We start from the raw sequence: 23,846 nt of genomic DNA on the forward strand, positions 1-23,846 counted from the left end.
AAATTTTATATTTTATAAAGGTTATGTATGCATAATAAAAATTTTTATAAAAATAAAACTATTTTGCTAAATGGAAAATGAAGAAGCAATTGCGAGAGGAGCGGAGAGAGCATACGAAAATGAAAGTGCGCTTCTTCTTGAAAAATCAAAACGAAGGGTGCAAGAAGAAATTGGAAAACTTGCTAATTCGTTAAAAACTTTTATATTGGTATAATATGAAAAAGAATTTACTGATTTTTTATTTTATTTATATGCAATATTTATTAGGATCGCTCTCAAACATGGTCTCAACAATTGAAAAAGGACATTGATGAGATTTTTGAAAAAGAAAATTCCCTTTTATTTCAAGAATTTGAAAAAGAAGTTTGTAAGTTAAAGCTGATTTGCAATATATATTTAATTATCACTAGACTGAAAATGTATTTTGTTACGTCGATGATCACAAAGATATTAAAGAACAGTGAATGTTCCTCATTTTTGTTAGGAATGCTTAAGAAGTTAATACGAGCACGATCCATTTGAATAGCAGGAGAGAGCATTAATATCGAAGTTAGTTGATTTCGCATGAATATATAATCATAATCTTCGAAGTTTGTATTGTTAAAAGCTCTTCGCATGCCGTTGGTTAATGAACAAAGATGAGCTCCTTCGTTTTGAATTCAAAAGATCATAAATTAAAAAATTATGCTGCTGACGATGAATACACGCTGAATTCTAATTCTGTTCTGTTTTACAACCAAAAACGATTAAAGATGATAAAGTTAAAATTTTTGAATAAATGATAATTTCTGCAGTAGAAATTTCTTTTTCTGCGTTTTTATAAAACTTTGATTTTGAATTTGATGAACAATTCGATTTTAATGCTTTTATCTCAACAATTAATTCGAAGGCTTACAATTTTCACAACATATTTTTTTAAGTGAAAAAATGAAAATTTAGAATTTTTAAAGGTATTTGATCAATATATGATTTTGTTTTTTTTTAATTAGAAGTGTTGTCAAAAAAAGAATATTCATTTATTTATCAAAATAAAATTTTCATTTTTGATGGCACACGAAAGTCATGGGACAATTTCACAAAATACAGAAATGGAAGTTAAAGAATCTCAAAAAGAGTTATCTCTTTCTCATTTAAACATAACGCAACACGTAGAACATAAAGAACCACTTATTACATACGTAGATGGAGAAATGAAATTTGTTTGCCCTTATGAAGGCTGTACAAGCTCATTTACAAAAAAATATTCATATAAAATTCACGAGTTGCATCATACGCATGAGAGGCCACATGTTTGTCCTTTCAAAAATTGCCACAAAGCATACACGCAAAGGTATTATTTAAAACTTCACATTGCTTCAAAGCATAAAAATGCAAAGAAACAAAATCTTGATGAAAAAGAGAGAAATGAAAATGATGAATTTTCTGAAGATGACGAAAATGATTATTTTTCTGATGAAGAAGTTGAAAGTACAACCCAAATTAACGATATGGAAGAAGAAGAAGAAAAAGAAGAAGAAGATCCAACCAAGCAAGATCAAACTTCTACTCATCGTCAAAGAAAAAGGATTGAGTCACACAAATTGTGCGAAGAGGATCAGCTTACGTCATCGCTGATATACACAGCAACAACAACGTTCCCATTCCATTCTTTTGTATATGGACCTCGCACAGATACACCAATTATAAAATCACAGCCAACTTTTTTTCATGCTCATTATGGAATTTACAGCAATATTTCTACGAAACATTTTATGGGATCAATGAAAAAGCAAAAGATTAGTAGGCAAAACGAGTTAAATTGCAAAGGAGTATTATTTGATGATGATAACGAAAAGTTAATTTTTCAAAAAGAAATGCAAAAGCAGCGTCAACAATTTCTTTCTTCAAGAGAATTGCATTTTACACCCATTGACAATGAATTCGATTGCCAGACTAATTCAAATAATGATAATAGGCTTTCATCTTCACAAGGTTTTTCTAGAGAAGCTGCAAAATTGTGCGAATTTGAACCTTCGCAAGGTTCATCTCTTCCTCATAACTCAATTGAAGCAGATTTTATTCTAAAGCCTCCTTCCCAGGTGGATATCTTGAAAAAAGACGTTGAAACTTTTGACAAGAAAGCAAGTGAACAGCCTGAAATAAAAGATGAATCTGCTCCACCAATGGACATCAGCACCTTTCAGAGCGGTTTGCATACAGATTTGTGCAATTCGTTTTTCTCTGCATACGATGATTTAAGAAGTGTTCAAGCAGAACTCGAACAACTTTCGCATAAACACTGCAATTCATTGCAAGATCTGAAGCAGACCCTTCTTTCTCTTCAGAATTCAATGAATCAATTTACCGATATCTATCGCATTTCTGATCTTAGAAAGCAAAGTGATGATTTGCCAAGTTCATTGTGCTTGGAAACTTCTCCGCTTAATCATAATATTTCACTTGAATCTTTGTCTATTCCAGCTGTGCATGAGACAGCCTCAACAAACTTCAATACAAAAGCTATCACTTGAAATATTATCGACAAAATTTTGTCATTTATCTTTAATTTCAGAAAGATCAATCTAATTATGATCAAAATAAACAAACATCATTGTTCGAGGCTAATTCAAGGGCAATATGTATTTTATGAACTTTTCGTCGTGTCAGATGCGAAGCAACTTGGACGAGAGTTGCTAGTTTGCGTTCAGCAATGCTTAATAATTAATTTTTGTGAAAATGTTACATATTTCAAACCATTTTCTGAATAAGATTTTTGATTGAATGAATGAAACTTTGTAAACAAACGTGAATCTTTTTTGTTTCATAAAAAAACTATCCCTTGTTACAGATTCTTTTTATTTTTTTTTTGATCATTTCTTTTTCGATAAAAATAAAGGATAACAATAATTAAAAAGAAAGAATGGGGAAATGCTTTTTGAAAAGACTGAAATGAACAACAAATAAAAAAAATAGATACAATTGAAAAATTATTCTTTTCATGATTAAAAATTAAACTGAAGGGGATCTTAATTGAGGAAGTCCATAATAACACAATCCAATGCAACTCCTTCCTGCAATAAGAGAAGGATCTTCTTCTCCATTTCCTTCGGCATCATTCAACTTCTGTTCAGTCGCACTCAGCCTCACTGAAGATTGAAGAATGCTTTCGCTCACACTCAATCCTTTTGGAAGAGACTCAGCAATGTCACTCACAGCGCTAATTGCAGCATCGCTTGTTGAACCAAATAGATTGACACCAACGCCAACAACTCCACATAGAGAAAGAATTGCTGCTGTAAGACCACATCCTCCGCTGCCAAATGCCTTTAATCCAGTCCATCCAGTTAAAGAGTCTTCTTCTTCTGTCCCGTTAGCATTACTTTCACCTCCTGTTTTTTCCTCGCTTTTTGCGTTGCGAGCACCATTTTCTCTTTCTCTGCTGCTTCGCTTGTGCAAAGTGCTTCTTGTTTCAGCGCCTCCCACACACATCACAAACTGCGGACCAAAGAAACCTGCTGAAAGAAGCGTGGGAAGAGGAAGATAATCGAACAGCTGGCCTGTCAGTGCAAAAGCGACATTTGGAGATGATCTGCTCAGCTCCAACATGGCAGATGGTGTAATTGGAGGAAGAACCGTTCGAGTGGAAGCAGTCGCCGAATTAGCTACCGATGATGCAGAAGTTGATGGAGTTGGTGCAGCTTTAGACGAAGAAGGCTCAGAAGGAATTGATTGCGAAGAAGCAGAAGTTGCTCGTCTGCTTCTAGCACTTGAGGTCGGACGCCTTTTTGGTGAAGAAGCACGACGAAGAGGAGACTTTGAGGGACTTCTGGAAACAGAAGCAGCTTGTTCTTCAACAGAAACAGATTGCGCTGATGGATCCGACAATGACGATGCAGGAATCAAATGCGGCGGAAGAGCTCCAAGCATCTTTTGAATGGTGTATGGAGTGATTATTCGCACGGAATCTTTCTTTGCTCGCCCTGAATCAACAACTCCAAAGACCATATCCTGCAGAACAACTCTTCTTCTAAGCCTCTTCTCCATAATAAGGGTATTAGCTCCTTCAGCTTCAAAGATGCTTCGCTTATTCAGAACATACATTTGTCTTGGATTTCGTCGTTTGGACACAAGTTCCTCTCCTTCTTCATCTTCGATGCTTATACCCTTTCCATCAAGCAATCCCATTCGGCTTCTCCATCCCTTTTCTGCTTCTTCGCCATTCAAACCGCTTCCGCTTGGAGATGCATCTGTACCACCTTTCCCTTTCTTTTCCTCTTTCTTTGTACCTTCTTCATTTGTTGTTTTTGTTCCTTTTGTTCTCTCTTTGCTTCGTCCTCGTTCTTTTTCTTTCTCCAAATCTCTTGTGCTTTCAAATTCATTCGCACTCGACATTCCATCCAAATTGCTGTTCTGCCTTCTGAAAAGAGAAGACACAAGCAACTTTCTCTCTTCGCCACCTCCTTCTCCTCGCACAATATTTCCTCCTTCACCAAATCTGCTGCTTCCCATGTCTTCATCATGAGGGTCAACAATAACTGTAAGTTTTGGTCGAATCGATTGCAAATCGGAAGATGTCGAAGAAGATTGTGCAGCAGCAACAGCAGATGCAGAAATAAGTGAATGAATGCCTGATGACCACAAGCGATGCCTGTGATATCCAAGATGATAAGAAAATTCACGGCAGATGCAGCTGATTGAAGAAACCCAGCGAGCTTCATTTACAACCGGAGAAGCATATGAGACCGAAGATTTTGATCGTGAGGTTAATTGTGTGCGACTCAATGATCGAGATGTGAGAGATTCGATTGAAGGAGATGAAGAAAGCGATGAAGAAGACGGAACAGCTTTCTTCACCAAAACAGGATTTAGTGCAGACAACGATTCAAACGGTAGTGAATGGAATATCAGATCTGCTGATATCACAACTGGACGAGGATAATCAGGAGAAATCAGTCCAGATATGCATTTCCCTACGAGATCTCCAATCAATCCATCCATTTTCCTGAGGAGATTGTTGTATGTTCTCATCATTTCTCGTTCTTTTGACATTTGCTTTCGGATCTCTCTGACTGACGGCATCACAGATCCTCCATCAATCTCTTCGCCCATCATCAGATTTCCTCTTGTCTCGCTTCTTCCTCTCTTCTCGTCACTGCTTCTCTCATTCTTCAGTACTTCTTCATGTAACGCCACCAAAAGCATCTGTCGTTCGCGGTTCCACTCGCCAAACTCCTTTTTCAGCATCATTAGCTCTCTCAGTGGAATGCATTTCTTTTTGATGCGTACATCGAGGAAAATGTGGTTCAGAGGCAGTGAAGGAGGAGGAAGTGCGACTGGCAATGGAAGTTTCTCAAACACAGCTTGTGCAGGCGGCTTCGGCTTTGTTTGCATAATTTCTGCTAATTCCTCGTCCATTTGTTCGCTTTCTTCTCCAGTAAGAGAATTGTCAGATGACAAAGCTGTAATTGACTTTGATTTTTCTTTTGAAAGACGTGAGGATGTTGTTGGCCGCTCTTTTCCTTTTGTTTTTGAAAGGTCTCTCTTTGATTCATCTGTATCTTCTTTCAGTGATTTTTGAGATGCTTTCAGTTTTGGTGTGTTTGAAGCAGATCCGATGCGCTCTTTCCTTTCTGAACTCTTTCCACGCTTTTTCGGAGTTTTACTTAAATCTCCATCTGCATCATCTGCTTTCATCTGGTCATCGTCAGCAGAAGCAATGTGCTTCAGCTGAGGTGGCGGAGGAGGTGGAGTGAATGGCAAGGGAGAAGCAACTGAGGCGCAAATCAGTTGGCTTTCCTTCTCATCAAAGGAAAGAAGAAGAAGGATTGTTTGTTGCGGATAGACCGACATTATGTCTGTGATTGAGATATTCTTCATCGATAGTAGCATCTCAGCAAACGATGTTCCCAATGGATTGGATTCATTCATAAGCAATGCATTGAGATAAGATTGTTCAAGTGGAGCTGTGCCTGGTCGAGGAGGAGGAGCAGAAACAGAACATGGAAGAGTGGATAACTGAGCTCCACTCATCTTTGCATTTTCATCTGCTCCTGTGTCTTTCTTTCCTTTCTTTGCATCTTTCTTTTCCTTTGGATCACTTTCTTGGTCAGATCCACCTTTCTGTAAGTTAGCTGAGTCTCCAATGTCTGTGCCAACGGATGCAATCGATAGCTTTTCTTGTCCAGCAGACGAAATGCCAAGCCAACGCCTGAGCCGATCTTGAGAGATGCTTCCGATACCGCCTGGTCCTTTCATTATATTGGATCCGACGCTGCAGAAGGGAGATGAGGAGGATGAAGGAAGTGAAGAGAGAGAAGGCGAAAGTGCAAGTGATGAAAGGGAAGGTGAAGTGCAGAGAGACAGTGAAAGAGAAGACGGAGCAAGAGAAGAGCCAGAGACTGCAGATGCAAAAGAGGATACAGGTACAGGGCACAATGGAGAAAACGATGCATCACACAAAGAGCTCTCGGATGCAAGATCGCCAAGAATCGCTTGTTTGAATGCAAGTGTTTGTTTGATCATCAAAGATTCAACAAGCAATAATCGCTGAACAGTTAGAGATAATCCTCCTCCAATTACACCACTTATTGTTTGAAGCATATTAACCACTTGTGCAAATGGAGATCGACGATGGAGTTTATTCGCGAACGGTGCATTCTGACTGGACGAAGGCTCCTCAAATTCAGAAGAAGAGAGAACTGTTACTGGCAGCTTTGATCTCAAATTAAGACCAGATTCGCGCGATGAATCAGAAACATCACAAAGTACACTTTGAGCAGAGTTTGGTCTTTTAGATGTGAGCGGTGAAGAGTGGCTGTCAACAGTCATAACAGATTCAACCTCATTTTCAGAATCATCATCTGCATTCATCTGATTCTGCCTTTCTTTCAAAGCTTTGATCGCATTGAACATTTCCTCCGCTTCTGAAAGTGGAGCAATATGAACTGGAGAAAATGAAGGAGCTGTGATTGATGGGTAGTTTGTGGTTGGTAGAGGAATATTCAGAATCTGCTCAATGTTTGGCGTTGGAGGAATGTCTTTAAATACATCTGCTTCTTCTCTGTCCGCATTTCGTTGTGTCTCATTCACTTCAGTGTAAGTCGTATATGTAGTGTAATGTGAACTCCTCAGTTTCCTTTCTGCTTCTGAAGCATTCTGCGAGGCATTGAAAGATTCGTTCCGAGAGAACGCTGAGCCGACACGTTTCGGCTTTGGAGAAAGCTGCTCAGGCTGCTTAAAACTCTCGTCTGTTGCATTTTCTTTGTTTGCGCCTTCTTCTTGTGCCTGAAGCTGCTGTTGCAATCTCCTCTGCCTTTCTTCTTCTCTTTGCATTCGCCTCAACTTCTTTTGTTCGTAACGCTTCACTTTCGCCTCAAATCTTTGCATTTTTCTTTCGTATTCCATTTCTCTCTGTCGCTGCTTATCAACAAGATACTGTGGAGCTACAAAGAATTTGTCCTTCTGCTTCACCATTGATAGAGACAGTCTGAACAACACATCGCTATGGTGTGGAAGATGGAGTGATGCACTCAATAAAAGATTCGTCCCCTTCATCGATCCAACAGCTGATAATCTGTTAACAAGTGGAGTTGATTTGGAGATGTTTGACAATTGTGACTGTGATGCTGCCATTGAAGAGAAGTGAGAAGATGCCTTGTTGTGTTGCATTGTTATCATCATTCGCAAAGTGCTTGTTTTCTCTGCAGGATGATATTTGCCTTCTTTTTCATTCCTCTTTCTTTTCATTCCAGATAGTTTCACACGAGTCAATGGTGCATATGCTGCAAGAAAAGCGCCAAGCCATGGAGCGAAAAGCCAAGAAGGCATTGGACTTGACACAGGAACTGCAGAAAGAGAGGTGGAAGGAGTGAGATAAGGAGGATGTGTAAAAGCAGATGAAAGTGATTCAGATGAGAAGAGTGAAGTGGAAAGGAGCTGTGGTGGTGGAAGTGTAGATTTTGAATTGAATGCTGATAGAGTTGAGGAAGAAGCTGAAGTGGTTGGAGATGAAATGAAATAGGAATGGAGAAGTGATAAAAGAGGAGAAGTTGAGGAGAAATAGAAGTTCACTGTGAGTTTTGATTGATGAGGAGGTTTAACCTGAAGTGGAAGTGTTTCAAGTGCCATCAATTCTTCGTTAGTCATCTCTTTGTCTTCATCTGTTCCTTTTGCACCTTTCTTGTCATCGTCTTTCTTTCCTCCTTTTGTAGCTTTCTTTTTAGAAGCTTCACTGCCAGATGAGGGTCGCTCTTTCTCTGTTGTTTTCTCCGCATTAGCTTCGTTTGCGACACCTCCTTCGATTTCTCCTGTTTGGAGATTTAGCGGCTGAGTGGGTGGAGGCAGAGGAACAGGAATGCTGTTGGCAATAACAGCAGGAGAAGGAGGAGCTGCGTCAACTGATGATTTTGTTGGAGTCAAAGCCAGAATATTTCGCAGACCGCCAATAAGTCCAATGAATTGATTTGCAGCTGTAGGTGTTGATTCTGAAGCTAAGGAATCTTCTGTTGCATTTGCTCGGGGAGCAAACGATGGTGTAAGAAGTGTTCCAAGATATGAAGCTCCTTCTCGTTCGATTTCTTCACATTTCTTTACGTACATTTCGTGATATGTCTGCATTAAATCTTCTTCAACTGCTTCCTCTTTCGCAGCATCTGCTTCGGCATCTGCTTCTTCTTTTCCTTTCCTTCCACTGCTCTTACGTTTCTTCACTTCTTCTTTCTCTTCTTTCGCTTTTCCTTTACCTTTTCCTTTCTTATCAGCTGCATCTGCATTTTCTTCACTTTCTTCCTTTGCCTTTTTGATGGCTTCTCTCTCCTTCACCAATGCTGGGTCTGCTGTGAGAAGGAGGAACGTGTCAGCAAAAGCATCATTGATAAACGAACGAAGAGAAGAGCAGCTTTCTTCACTGGGAAGCAATACAGAATTTTGAAGTGGAGTCAAGTTGGATGGAAGAAGTGATTCAGGTTGAGAAGATGAAGAAGAAGCAGAAGAAGAAGCAGAGGAAGTGTTGTTACTCTGATCAATTAAGGAAGATGTTTGACCGGTTTGAAGAAGAGGAAAGTCAGCAACTGGATCTGATGGCTGCTTAAATGGAGCAAGTTCGATTTGCTCAGAACTATTTGGAGCAACGTCATTTTCAGCAACTTGAGCGAGTGAGGCTGTGCTGGAATTCTCAACAGTTGAAGAGTCTGCTGCATTTGATTTTGTCTGTGTTACGAAAGAGGACTTACTCAAAGATTCCGAAGACAAAGCAGCATTCTCTTGCATTTTATTCTTTTGCTCTTCGCTTTCTCCATCAAGTGATGTTGGAGAGATGCTGAGTGCAGTTGACTGGAGTGGCTGTGAGCGCAGAAGCGGCGGCGGAACAAACGGGAGCAAAAGTCCATTCCGCTCGTTCCAATCAAGAAACTCTGCCATGAGTGTTGCGCAGAACATGAGAAGATCTGTTTCTGAGTGATCGAAAGAGGCACAGACTGCTTCAGAAAGATTTGACATGAGCATCTTAAACTGTTCAGATGGGAACGAAGACGGAAGAGCAAAAGGAACCAGAGTGTATCTTGGGAATGACGGAACAAGGGATGAAGGCAAGGGCTCTGTCAAGAAAGGTGATGGAGGTAGTTTTGGATGATCTGAATTTTCATCATTGATCTCATCGTCCAAAAGATCATCCAGTGAATCTTCTTCAGAATCAATGTCTGTTTCATTGCCCAGCTCGTTTAGCAGATTTGAACTTCCTTTGCCTGCTTTTGAAAGCCCAGACTGTTTCATTTCTGCTGTTGACGATCCCTTTTTCAGCGGCTTGGTTGAATCTGGCCGTTTTTTCGTCTTCTTTGCATCGTCTTTGGCTTGTGATGCCTCTTTTCCTTTATCCTTCCCTTTCCCTTTCTCTTTCTTTGTTGCTTCTTTCTCTGCTTCTTCCTCAGCGATTCGGCGAGCTTCATCCAATTCTTGTGCTTTCTGCCAAATTCTCCTCTTCTCTTCGTCTTTTGCAGCATAATAAAATGCTTGACACACATCATTCCACGCTTTCTGTCTTTGAATATATGTGTTTTTAACCAACGAAGGTGTTTTCATTCTGGATGTGCGGTTTTGTGCTCGCTGAATGAAGTAAGCGATATGAGATTGGAATCGCTTCAACTGAAGAGTTGACTCGTATGTTGAAGGCGACGAATGAGAGGACTGAGAAACAGCGATTTGTTTGGGGATTGAAAGGGATTCGAATTCTCTTTGAGTGACAAATAGAGAAACAGCTGCTGAAATGAATGAAGAAAACGCAACAAGACGTGGCTGCTGCTTTGAAAGGTTCAAAGCAGAGTTGCATAAATGAAGTGCTTCAGTTGCAACAGAAATAACAGCATCGAGTTCATCTTGTGTGTAAGGAGTGGTAACAGATGGAAGCAAAAGTGCCTGGGAGAAAGGTGATGGTTGAGAGAATTGATGAGGAAGTAGTTGCGGTTGTGTGAAAGCTGATATTGCTGTGTTCTTTCCTGAAAAATCTCTCTCTCTTGCAGAAGTATCGTTCGTGTTGCTTTCATCGTCCAAATCTCTTCCTGCCTCTCTTAATCTTTTCCTCACCTCTTCTTCATCTTCACCATGTGCCAAGTATTCCTCCACAGCTGCAGAGTTCCGTCCAGCCACGTGTGGAAATGCAACACCTATCAGATCCGTGCTGTGATCATATTGTGGATGCCTAAAACGCTCCGGGAAGTACAGCGAGTCAAAGAATTGCGCATCAAACTGCGATTCAGAATCAGAAAAGGCGGAGGAAATAGCTGCAGAAGGAGGAGCTGTTGCGCTTTGTGGTTCTAAAGATGATGGCTCTTGTATGGACGGATCATCAGAAAGTGCATATGAGTTGCTTTGTTGTGCGAGAGGCTTCATTCTGACAGCTGGAATTTGAGAAGGTGCATTCAATTCTCTTTCTATCACTCTTCTATTTGCTTCTTCTTCTTGCTCGGCCTCTTCTACTGTCTGTGCATTCAAAAATTGCTCAATTACAGATGCGTCTCTTCCAGGTACTTTGGGGAAGTTGTGATATTCTTTGCGTTTTTGTTGCTTCGTGTTCAGTGGAGCATATGAAGCATCTGAGGTTCTTTGCCATCTTTCTTGTTCGTGTCTGTTTGGCTGAGACATTTCATCTGTCTGCCCCTGTTCTTCTCCAAATTGAGTTTGCCCTCTTTCTTCAGACTCCTCTGAGGCAGAAGGCGAATATCTCGCTGATTCTCCTCTGCTCAAATCAGTACTAGGCTGATTTTCAAAGCTTGGAGAAGGTACAAAATTATTTGTATCTCCAACTGTACTATCAAGATAAGTGTTCGAATTTCTTGAGTTTTGTGCAGATTTCTGTATTTTTGATGAATATTTAATTGTTGCCATGATTGGATTAACGTGAATCATTGTATCATCCTCATCGTTATCTTCTTCATTTTGATCATCATTATCTGTTGCGTTTCCTGTAGATTTTCCTTGTTGTTGTAAAGAAAAACCTCTTTCTCTCACTTCGTTTGGATTTACAGCAGTATCATTTCCTTCTTCTTCAATGCTCTCTTCTGAAACAGCAGCATCGTCTTCTTCGCTGTTGTCTTCATCCACCTCTTCAACAACTGCACATCCCAAAACCGGCTCAACATCAACCACTTTTCTTCTTCCCAACTTCTCTCTCTCTGCTTTTGCCTTCTCCAGCATCAGCAGAGCACGAGCTAGCGAAATGCAAGTTGCCATGCCGCGTGCAGGAGATAGCTCTGTTTCAACTAATGTGGACAAAGTCACTGGATGAATTAAAGAGCCAGCTCTGTTGTAGAACGAAGAAGGAGAAACAACAATTGGGTTAACATTTGCTTTATTCATCATCGATGCAACGCCTTCACTTGAAACAGAAGCAGATAGAGACACATTTTGCTCTTTCTCATCTTTCCCTTTCTTTTGAGCTGTTGCTCTAGCGCTTCCTGCTCTTCCGCGACTCGATGGACGCGAAGTCTGTCCTGCAACAGCTGCATTTGCTGATGAATTCTGCGCTTCTTTTTGTTCATTTTTTTCGAAGTTCACTCGCATTCTCTCTTCTCTTTCTTGCTCTTCGACAATTCGCTCCTTCTCTCTTTCTTCTTCCTCTGCAATTTCTGCAATCACAGATGCAATGCGCCCTGCATCGTTTGTGTTGATGAGGTCTCCAAGACAATCATCAGCAACTCTTTGTGCTGAATCAAGGAGCTCCAATGCAGATGCTATGTCCTGTGAATGAGAATCGTGAAACGCTCGATAGAAGTTCAGCGATGATGAAGAGCTTGATTCATTTGATTCTGAATCACCATCAAGATTCATTGAGATCGATTTTTTGTTCAGTTGCAACCAACAAAGCAGCATAATCACGTAAACAGAAAGGATTGATGAACCTTGTGAATCTGTTATCTCCTTCGCCTTCACAATAAGCGCCTCAGCTTCATCCACAGCAGAATATGTGGACGTTGGCAGAGGCCAGCGGAACGTCCATTTTGCAGATTGTATTTTGTTCAGTGCTTCAACACAGCTAACAAAAGATGCCATAATCAATGCGTCATGCGAATGAGCAGGCAGAAGAGCCGGAAGCTTCATTCCCAGTTCTCGCACATTCGACAAGAATGGTGCTAGGAACTGTTGGATTGGAACGAGATTGGCACCTTTCTTTGCACTGGATCCACACAAAACACGAGCAGTTGGGTTTGAAGCAATCCACACAACAAGGCGAACGACACTCATCCACTGAAGAGGTGTGCTCTTGAAGCGCAAAAGCGATTGAATGTGCACAAGTGCTTCATCATCTCTTCCCTGCAAGAAGAGAAGAAGAGCAATTCCAAGTCGGGATCGGAACTCGGCAGTTGGACCAGAGCGATAGCCCATCAATGAACGAATGAGCGCTTCAGAAAAGAATGATTGTGCCTGTGTGAAAAGAGACAGTTCGAACAAAGATTCTCCGATGGAAATGAATATCTCGTGCAATTCTGGTGGATGCAATGAATGCTCAAAGAGATATGACATTGCAGAGCCAGACGCAGATGAATTGGCACTCTTTCTTCTGACAGCCTCTCTTCCTTTGCTGATGTCATCATCTCTCCAATCACTCATATGAATCAAATCAATTCCTCTCTCTCTGTTTCTGATCGCTTTTTGCAGAAGAACTTCTGCATCAAACAAGAGCGAGTTGAGATCGAGTGCAGAGCGTGGACGTCTGGGCAGAAGCTCTGCAGTCTGTGTTTGTACAGCAGCAAAGCGAGAGAGTGAATACGGTGTGAACTGTTGGGAGAGGAGTGATGCCATGTCTTCGGTTGAAAGGGAAGAAAATGGAGAAGGAAAGATATAACGTGGAACTTGTGTATTTGTATCGGATGTGCTGTTTGATGCATTTGTTGACTGCGATGAACTTGCTGCATTCTTATTGCTAACCATACCAGAAGCTGGTCTGCTTCCTTTTCTTTCAAGTTCTTTTCCTTTTGCACCACCTTTTTCTCCTCCTCCGCTTCCAGCAGCACTTGACCCAACACCTGTATTTCCACTTTGACCGGCTTCAGAAGAGATTCCATTTCCTGCGTATTGTTTCATTTCGTCCATCACTTGCTGGTAATCGCGTGCTTGGTCAGAACTAAATCCTAGCTGGTTCCACACTGACTGAGAATCAATAGGCGGAGAGGAAGAAAGAGGAGAGCTCAACAAATAAAGCGGAAGAGAGAAAGAAGAAGAAGGGAACGGGAATCGAAGAAGATGTGTTGCAATTGGAACTGGAAACACAGATGCGATGATGCAAGCCCTTCGCAGTCTGGCTGCCAATAATTGAGGATTCTTGCTGTTGTCCTTTGTTGTGTCTTCTTCAATCATCTGCTGCCAACCTGATTTTGAACCAGTTTTATCCGTTTGATTGCCATTGGAAGAGGAAGAACTGTTTGAATCTCCCTCAGCTCCATTGCTTTCATCAGGCAACCCTCCAACTTTGCTTCTCTGGCAGAGTTCGATTATTAATTCACTCAGCACCATTGCAGGTCCAGTTAGTTGTGCAGCACCCATCGCTCTGAATTTGTCGATGAGACATGACAAGTAAAATACGCTTCTTTCCGGCTTCGGGAACGATCCTCTGTTTATTCCTCTTCCTGGTGGAAGAGAATGGAGTGTTGTTTTGAAAGGAGCAGAAGGATTGAACAGCAGCCATGCTGCTTCAGTCATTGGCAAACGATATGTCACTCCGAGAATTCCAGGCTGTTGGGAAAACGCATTCGCCATTGGAGATGGAGTGACAGATGGAGTTGTTGACTGATTGAGTGATGGAGTGATGGAGGAGCGCATAGCAGCATTATCCCCGTTTCCTTGTTGTTGTGTCTGACTCATCATCATTCGTCTTTGATATCGTCTCGCTTTCTCTTTCTCCTTCAACATTCTCATTGCCAAGCGAGAGGCTTTAGTGTTCGCTGCCTCTGTTGCCTTTTCCCAGATGTCGTTCACAGCCTTCATTGCAATAAAAAGGCTTGCTCTTCTTCTCCCTTCGTCTGCAGCTATCTCACTCAGCATCATGTTGACTGTGATCATCATCTCTAGATGTCGTATATCCAACTTCTTCGGCATCTTCGACTCACCTATCTTTCCCTTTCCGGGAATGCCTCGCTTCGCTCCTCCGCCAAATCCTGCTGCTGTATCCATCATACTTGAGCGGTACGTGCTGAGCGAATCAAACGAAGCTAGTGAAGTGATTGAGCGCTGTGTTGACAAAAGCGCTTGTGAAGTAGTTCTTGCAGAAGACAGAGACATCAGACTGTCGTTGCGATGGAGAGCAGAGTTGGAGCTTGCTGTCATTGAAGAAACAGAGCGAAAGCCACCATAAGGTGATGCTCGTCCACTTGCTGCTGAGACTAGCCCGCTTCCAAAATGAGGAGAAGGAGAAGGAGAAAAAGAGGATGTGCCTTTGAATGTGGAACCTTTCTCCCTCTCTCGCTCTCTGAGGAGCTCCTTGTCTGCTTCTTCTTGCTCTTCAACAGCAGACAGAATGTCGTGTGCTGCACAAAGCACGTCTTCTGCATCTTCCACTCTGCCTTGCATTGCCAGCCACGAAGCAAACAGTGAAAGTGGTTCGACCTGGTTTATATCACCTTCCAGTGCGCAAACAGCCTTCTGATAAAACATTTGTTGCTCTTCTTTGTTGTCTGTAGCGTCTGCAAGCTCCAAATACACCATCGACTGAAGCGACGGCGCAAATGCACCGACACCTGCAAGCTCAGCGTCTGCATTCGCACCACTTCGACGCAGGAACACCACACGCGATGCGATGCAAGTGGCTGAATGAGAAGGCGGAAGCAGTTGCAGGCAAAGAGTGCTCACAGTGACACCTCTCTTTGCTGCCTCGTTGGAGCTGGAAGATGTTCTGGAGACAGACGAAGGAGTTCGAAGTGGAGTCGGAGGAGGAGATGCTAAAGAAGAGGATGAATTGGCAGCACTCGAAGAAGACTGTTGTTTGAGGGAGTTGAGTGCGAAAGTTGTGAGAGCAGAAATTGAGTCGATATCTTCGACAGTCAAACGTGATGTGAAGGCATCAGTCAAATCTTTTGTAAAAGCAGGCGGAGAACATAGACGAGCAATTGCATTTTGAGAGGCAGTGGCTGGATAGGAAGGAACATTGTGCTGAGTAGCAGATGATTCAGCAGATGTTCGCTGAGATGCTGGATTCAAAGTGATGACTGGAGGATTTGCTTCGTCAGAGCGATACACTTCTGGTGCATCTGTTGTTGATCTCAGTCTTTCCCTTTGCAACTGCCTTTCCTTTCTTGCTTGAATCCTCTTCTCCTTCTTCTCTTCCTCATCACCCATCCCCCACCACTTCTCCTCTCTCATCACTTCCTTCTTGAACGTCTTCAGATACTTCTCCCAGTTCTCTCGCGCTGCGCCTTTCATCGCCTGCGGGTCCATCAACAACACAGACGCTGCACACACACGAAGCGCTTCAAGCACATAGGCAGCAGCACCTGTGATTCCGCCCTTCAAAGCAGGTGGAGATGATGCAAACAGAGATACTTCAACGACGTCGTGATTGAAGTCGCTCATGTTTGCTTCGGATCGACTGCTTTTGTCTGAAGAATGTTTGCCTTTCACAAGCTGAGACAAGTTATTTACACTCTCCTGCATCTGCGACAATCTCGAAGAGTTATCTTTGATTGCCTTTTTCTTCTCTTCTTCGTGTTCTGTCTGCATCAGACTCTTTCTCTCGACCGTCACATCCAAATCTTCTGCAGCAGCAACAACCCGCTGCATCACTCGCTCTGCGTAAAGAGTTAATCGCAGATCGCTCAGCACTGCACTCAAAACAGCAGCAGCCACACAATGCTGCCCAGCCTCCACAAACAAACGAGAGGCATACGAAGGATCAATGGTTCCATCACTTTCTTTGGATTTTTGCTGAGAAGTCATCAAGTTGGTATCAGATTCATTGTTTGTCTTATTGTCATCTCCATTATAATTGTCACCACTTCTGCTGATCTGGCTGCGTGAACTGCTGTGCAGCTGCCCGCAAATCGATGAGGCATAAAGCGAATGCAACTGAGAAGCAGATCTGACAAAGACAGCAGAAGTTGTGGAGAGAAGCGATGTCACGGGGATGGGCGATAATGTTGGTGGTACAAACTCCATGTCAGATGCAAATGAGGAAGTGAACTGTGAATCTGTTGGGAATGAGAAGGTGAAAGGTGTTGATGTGACTGAATTTTGAGATGAAGCATTTGTGGGCTCTTTTGGCTTCTTCGCACCTTTGTCAGCTTGGCCTTGCTCTTTCACTATTTTTTTTCCTTCAGAAGACGCTGGCCGCTTGTCGTCTCCTGCTTTTGCTGTTTTCTTCTTTGCCCCAGCTTCGTTCTCTTTTCCATCCGCTCTTCTTCCTCCTGTTTCATCAGACAGCAAATCTCCATCTTCGTCTTCGTCTTCCGCATACCCTTCGCCCAATGTTCTCCATTGATCTCCATATTTCTCTCTCATCCTTGTCTCTCTCACACACGCAAGTCCATTACGAGAACAGCGTTGTGCACAGCGCATTTCGTCTGCTTCGATGCAGATGTTGCTCAGCTCTGCCCAAACAGCAGTGGAACTCGCCATCGCAGCCACTTCAGTGGCATTCTGCAGCAGAGATGAAAAATGCTTCAGAGGAAGAGAAGTCAGAATCTGAGAGGGATTGGAGGATCCTGCTGATGATGATGCAGACTCTCCAAGAGAAGAAGTTGATTGCTGAGGTGCTGCTGATGATGCTGATGGAAATCCCAGTGAATCCATCGGGCTCTTTTTCTTTTCGGGCGCTCGCTCAGAAATCAGAATTTCGAGTATTTCGAGAATGGCAAATGAAGACAGGAGCGGAGTTGGTACAGCAGCTGAGGCTGAAAGCATCTTGAGAAGCTCAGACGTTGGTGGAAGAGGCTGCAATTGAAGTTGCATTGACTGATCAGCAGTCGATGAAGATGAAGAAGATGCAGAAGATCCTGCTGCCAGTTGAGAAGTCGAAGCATTTGCTGAAGCAGAAGCAGAAGCTGCTGTTGCTGCTTTCCCTTTACCAGCTGCTTTGGTTGTAGTACTTTGTTCAGGCACAGTCTCATTCATTTTCAAAGCGCTGCTTTCCTCTTCTGCTGAAATGCCCAATTTCGCTCTTCTCTTCTCCTCTCTCTCTTTTCTCCTCTGCTCCCTCACTTGCTCCTTCACTTTCTCCTTCTCTCTCTCCTTCTCCTTCTCTGCTGCTATGTCTGCCAGCACTTTTGTCCCCGGGATCCATCCATTCATCATCCACCACGCACGAGCACGATGCTGAGCCAAGCGGCGCAGTCGGTGCAGGTCTGTGCTTTCACTCAGGGGCTGTCTGCCATCAACGTCTTCTTTGCAGAAGAAGGCCAAGACAGCATCACAGATGCGGACACACTCTTGGAGCTCGTAGCTGGATGGGAGGTCGATTGGCTGAGGTGGAACGTCAGCTGGATTTTGCGAGGAATTTGCTGAAGGTGAAGAAGAAGAAGAAGATGATGATGATGATGCAGAAGATGAAATTTTTGTGTGATTGACTGGTGGAATAGTGTCAACAAATGGATGTGAAAGAAGGCGAATTGCTCTTCGAAGCAGATGCTCATGCTGCAAAGGAATCGAAGAGTCTGTTCTTTTTTGTTCATTGGCTCTGTCTCCAGACGATGAACCGTCTTCGTCCTCGTCTTCGCTCCCCTCTTCTCCTTCATTCTCCAAATCATCTTCGCTTTCATCATCAAAAATATCATCATCTTCATCATCGTCGTCATCTTCATCGTTATCATCATCTTCTCCTTTATTCGCATTCTCTTTCTTCTTCCTTTCTTCTTCTTCCTTCATCTTCTGCTCTCTCTCTTTCTCTTCTCTTTCTTTCCTCTCTCTTTCAGCAGACGCGGCTCTGCTTGCGTCTTTCCTTGGCGATGTTCCTCTTCCCGCTGCTGCTTTCGCCTTCGCTTTGGGATCCTTTTTTGCTTTTGCAGCAGCCTCTTCCTCTTCTTTCCTCTTTCTTTCTTCCTCTTCCTCCTTCAACTTCCGCTCTCTTTCCTCTTCTTCCGCTTTTCTCCTTTCTTCTTCCTCTTCTGCTTCCACATCAATCCCCATCATCCGCTTCCTTCTTCGCTCTTCTTCTTTTCTTCTTTCTTCTTCTTTCTTCTTCCTCTGCTTCTCCAACTTCCTTGCTTCCCTCTCTGCCTCTTTCTTCTCCCTTCTCGCTCTCCTTTCTTCTCTCAATCTTTTCTTCTCTGCTTTCTCCTTCAATACTTTCGCTGTGATACTTGGCGGAAGTGGTATCTTCTCCTCTTTGTATATCCTCTTCATGCCTTCTTCTTTCACTTTCCACAAAAACGTCAGCTGAAGCGACTCTGCATACAGCTCAGCCACAGAAATGAGGACGCGAAGCCTGTCTGCGAAATAAGGATTCGAAAAATCAAACGACGAAAGTTCAGCAGGAGGCGAAAGAGACGGCGGAAGATGATTCTCGCTGAGTCGTGTGATTAATGTGGTGAATGGAGCATATTTACTGAGCTCTTTCTTTTTGCCTTCTTTCTTTTTGTTCTGTTCACCACTTACATCATTTGCTCCATTTTTATCTCCGCTTTCTTTTCCTGCTCCTTCTCCATCGCTCATCTGTCTCAATGGGCTTTTGTCTCTTCCTTGTTCTCCTCCTCCTCCTCTTTTCCCCTTCGCAGAGCCTGGTTTGCCTCCACGCGATGCACTTGTCGCTCTTCCTGTGCTGTTCTTGCTGTCTTCTTTGCCTGCTGCTGTTGCTGCTCCAGTTCCGTTTTTCGATGAATTGCCTTCAGCCGCGTTCTGTTCAGCTGATGCGACAGAAGGAGGAATTGTGTTGATGCTGGCAAATTCAGCTCCCGACGACATCAGCCCAAACAACGCTCTGAAAGTGATGCGCGAGGGCAGGCACAGATGCAGCAGCGAGTGCTTAATCACATCGTTCCTCGAGTAGTTGCAGACGTAGCTTGCTCCGTTCGATACAAACGAGATCTCTGGAATTTGAGCCGCCAGCGCTGCGCCTTTCGCAATGAACACAAACGACTTTCTCGTTTGTAGCGCTTCTGCTTCGATTCCTCGTTGCTTCAGCAGCTTTTGGCTCTCCTTCGTTTTCTTGCTCAGCCAGGTTGATGGATCAGTCGATAAGAAGTTTTGCTCGTCTTCTTCTTCTCCGCATGCAATGAGTGATTCGCCTTGAATGAAGAAGTCCTGTGCCATCATAATCTTAATGTCTCTAATGTTCTGTTGAATATGAGGATTCAGTTTCTGTAATTGAGCAGAAGCTGAATTGGATGAAGAAGCAGACGGAAGTGCAGACGAAGACGAGCTGTTTTTGAGAGCGCTGCTTGGCCTTCCTTTCGATTTGGGTGAAGTTGCCATTGCATTCCTCTCTTCTTTCTTTGGAGTTCTCAATTCACCTCCTTCCTTCACTCCACCTGTTTCTCTCTCATCCCCTTTTTCTCCTTCACCCGCTGCTCCTTTGCTCCCTCCAACTCTTTCTTCTGAGCAGCCAAACAGCACTTTCTCGCCAATCCCGCACTGAACATAAGCAAAACGCAGGGCATTTAGAGAAGCCTGTTGAGCTACACGGAAGAGGCGTGCCTGGTGGGCGACAACAGCAGCGTCAGTCCAGAGACGGAGGAGAGAAAGAAGACGCATTCCGACGGCTTTGCTGTCGTGCTCGGATGAAGATGAAGGGGAAGAAGAAGAGGAGGAGGAGGATGGTGATTGTGATGTGGATGATTGTGCAGACTCGGCATTCTTTAAAATAACAAAATCATTAATCAAGAAAAAAAGTTTAATATTCAAAGAAAAAAGAAAATAAACATTAAAAAATGAGAGAGAAAGAGAAAAAAAAATTGAATCAAACAGCTGCAGATTGTTCAGCAGTGCTGCAAATGTCAGCGGAGGCAGCAGCTGTCTCAGGTGGGACAACGATGTCTGGAAGACTGTCTTCACTTCCCTTTTCAGCACGCGTCAGAGCAGCCATCGCTCTTTGGAGAATTGGTTCAACACTCATTGCTCCTTTAATATTTTGAAAAAGGATAAAGTATTAAATATTTTGAAATTGCAGATAAAGTCATAAATATAACGTTAATACAAATAAAACATATAAACTAATTAATTAAAAACCTTTTGCTTTCCCAGACTCATTCTGAAAAGCTCCCGCCCCTGCTCTTTCTCCACTTGTCATTCGAACAGAATCCTTCGCTCTTGCAATCAACAGTGCTGCCTGCTCCAGTGCACTCTTCTCTTCTCCCAGCGGCGCCAGCTTCAGCCTCACCTCCTCTTCTGCCACACTCACCAGGCGCTGCAAGTAATCAGAGCCGTAAATGCCTCTCGCTTCCCCAGTTCCTTCCACATCTGCTGCTTCTGCCCTCTTTAGCAGCAAATGCGCTGGAGGCAGCAGATCATTCTGCAAGTCACAGAACGCAGCTTCTGTTTGAAGAAGCGCCAGAAGCTCGACTTTGTTCGACCCGATGGCAGAAAGCGCGTTCACAGCAGAATGAAGTGGGTTGGAGATGAGTGGATATGTGGCTGGTGCAAAGAGGGGCAGGCAGATCTCATAGAGAACCTCACACCCGCGCTCCACAATAGCTGCTTTTCCCTGTGAATAGTCCAGTCTCAGAGCAGACCGCAGGCATTCCCCGACTTTCTTCACGATACCCACACGCCACTCCACACATTCTGCTTCCATCCGCTCTGCATTTTTACCTCTCTGTCGCATCTGCACACACAGCTGAGTCAGCTCCATTTGTGTCTTTGTGGCTGCACTCACACCCGCTGCAGAGGAGGCGAGGTCGATGAGAACAGAGCAGCAGAGTGGATACCCCAGCCACTCGAATATCTTGGCACATTCAGCAACAACCACCCACAGGACAGACACGGTTGACTGCTTGGGAACAACAATGGAGTGCGATGGAAGAAGGGAAGAGAGTGTTTGTGGCTGGGAAGACGAAGCTGAGAAAGATTGGATCAGAGAAGATGAACTTGAGGCAGATGAGGGTCTTCCAGAATCTGAAGAATCTTTTGCTTTGCTTTTATCTTTGGATTTCTTTTCTTTCTCACCAGCTCCTCCTCCTAAACTTCTTTCTCCTGTCCATCCATAGATCGTATCTCCTCCAAACTGGCACAGCTCATCTGCATCGTCTTCTCCTTCTCCTTCTTTCTCTTTCTCTTTCTCTCCTTTCTGTGTACCTGTTTTGGTCTTTGGATCCTTCTTGTTTGTATCGCTGCCTTCCATTTCTCCCTTTTCTCTCTCCTTTTCTCTCTTCTCTTCTCTCTTATCCAGTTCTGCCTGAGTTAAATTCCATCCAACAAGACTCTTCATCTCTTCTGGTGCAAACTGACTCGTTGTCATTCGAAATCTCATCCGTTCAATTGCATCTCCTCTACTCTCTCTTTCTTCCTCTTCTTCTTCCCTTTCTTCTTCTGAATCCGTCCCCACTTTTCTCGCAGCTGTTCCACGTGCTTTTATCCTCCTCTCTCTTTCGATCCTTCTTCTTTCTCTCTCTTTCCTCTTCTCCTCCTCCGCAAGTGCCACTACTCTTCTCTGCAGAAGCAGCAGAGTCTCTTCATTCAGTCCGCATTCACACAGCACACTCCACACGGCATAATGTGCAGCTGAGACTGAAGACTGCGCAGAAGGCACGCTTCCGCAGCTGATCGCACACAAACGAGAGAGAAGCGACGAGACAAGTGCGGGTGATTTCTGAAGGGTAAATGGTGGAGTGATGTCTGATTGAAGTGATAAAGAAGAAGAAGAAGAAGACGCTGCACCTTTCGTTCCTCGTTCGCCAGATGCCTTTGCCCCTTTTGTTTTGTCTGCCATTGGAGAAGCAGTGACAATCGTGTCAGACATCTGTCCAGAGGAGGAAGAGCCATCTCTGTTCAAAGAGGCCTGTGCAAGCTCGTCGGCAGCAGCAACCGGATTTGAAATGAAAGACGGCTGCTCAGAAAGAGTGAGGAGGATCTGTGCGCGGAGTGAAGGGCGGAGTGGAGATTCTGGGTGGAGATAAGGGGGAAGGAGGTCAATGATAGAGTGACGTGAAGAGGAAGAGGAAGTGGAAGTGGAAGATGATGATTGTGATGATTGTGATGATGAGGCAGAAGCTGAGACTGCTGATGAAGCAGCTGATGAAGGACGAGATTTTGTTCCAGAAGAACCTGGTCGTTTGCCTTTGGCCTTGTCTTTCTCTTTTTCTTTCGTTGCTTCTTTCCCTTTCGTTTTGGATAAGCTTGAATCGTTTCCCCCTTCGCCTTCTCCTTCTTCATCAACCAGTCCTTCTTCTTCAGCAAATGCACGAAGCAATTCAGTTTCAGTCTGTTGAGCAAGTTGTAGTGCATCTGCAGCCACTTTTCTTGAACTTTCATATTGTCGAGTGTCTAAATATGCCCGTGAAAGTTCACTTTTTTTTTCACAAATTTCATTCAAATATTAAATTGACATATTTTTGTGGTATTATTTAAAAAACAATATTGTAAAATATGTGGAAAAATTTTCAAGGTTTTAAAAATGATATAAAATGGCAAACATCATAAGTTCAACGCGATACACATTACCGTTAGCAATGTGAGGAAAGGTATATCCCTCCTGCAATGAAAGAGGTGATTGCCTTCTTACTGCGGTCACTCCCTTATCATTTGCGTTTTCTTCTTCTTCTTCTTCGCTTTCACTACTAGAAGTCCACTGATTTTTCCAAATGGATACATCGTTTGCAGTGTCCATCAGCAGTTGATTGCATATTTCGTTCATTTGTTCAAGAGAAGAAATTAAATGTTTCCTTCGTTCAGGTCTCATAAGGGGTCGTGCACATCTAAAGAAGTGCAAAACTCCAGAAGCTATTAGATGATGATATGAAGAACCATGTTCTTTTGATAATGATATTCCTTCAAGTATCTTGGCAATTGAATCTAAAATTCGTGTTATCATCGCCTTTTGATTGAAAAATCAGCGTAATTAAAAATACATTTCATGAAAGAGCATTAAACATCAATTTCAGTTGAAATTACTTTTAGAAAAATATTCTATAACCTGTTGTTTTAAACTTACAGCTTCAGCAGCATAAACTTCCGCTTGTCCATATAACGCGCGAATCATAAACTGATCCTTCGGTGGCGGAGGATAGCTGCTCATAAATGTATCAAATGATACTTTTGCTCTTGGTATATTGCCATTCTTAAATCATAAAAATTGAAATATGTCGAAATCAAGAAAACAATCATTCATTTGGAACCTTCAAGTATTCTTCTCCAGTAAGAACAAGAGGAGCACCAAATTGTTTTTCATTTTGGTTTGATGCTGTTTGTTTTGCGTCACGCTCGGCATAACCAACAGGACGCGTGAGGGTTTTTATCATTTC

General features: G+C 43.0%; 2 protein-coding genes across 2 annotated transcripts; one reads left to right on the forward strand and one right to left on the reverse strand.

Annotated features, from left to right (window-relative positions):
- Positions 1-1,046: 1,046 nt before the first annotated feature.
- Positions 1,047-2,826, forward strand: MONOS_4380 (uncharacterized protein; the record flags this gene model as incomplete). Its single annotated transcript, XM_067874448.1, has 1 exon — positions 1,047-2,826. The coding sequence occupies one exon, from the start codon at positions 1,047-1,049 to the stop codon at positions 2,508-2,510; it is 1,464 nt and encodes a 487-aa protein (XP_067734820.1). The 3' UTR covers positions 2,511-2,826.
- MONOS_4381 (uncharacterized protein) lies at positions 2,792-23,843 on the reverse strand (the record flags this gene model as incomplete). Its single annotated transcript, XM_067874449.1, has 7 exons — positions 2,792-12,275; positions 12,369-20,244; positions 20,354-20,508; positions 20,617-22,892; positions 23,019-23,419; positions 23,519-23,662; positions 23,721-23,843. The coding sequence occupies 7 exons, from the start codon at positions 23,841-23,843 to the stop codon at positions 2,989-2,991; spliced, it is 20,262 nt and encodes a 6,753-aa protein (XP_067734821.1). The 3' UTR covers positions 2,792-2,988.
- Between the last annotated feature and the right edge of the window lie 3 nt (positions 23,844-23,846).

This window comes from Monocercomonoides exilis (genome assembly GCF_001643675.1).
Source record: "Monocercomonoides exilis strain PA203 chromosome Unknown scaffold4-2303458, whole genome shotgun sequence".
NCBI lineage: Eukaryota > Preaxostyla > Oxymonadida > Polymastigidae > Monocercomonoides > Monocercomonoides exilis.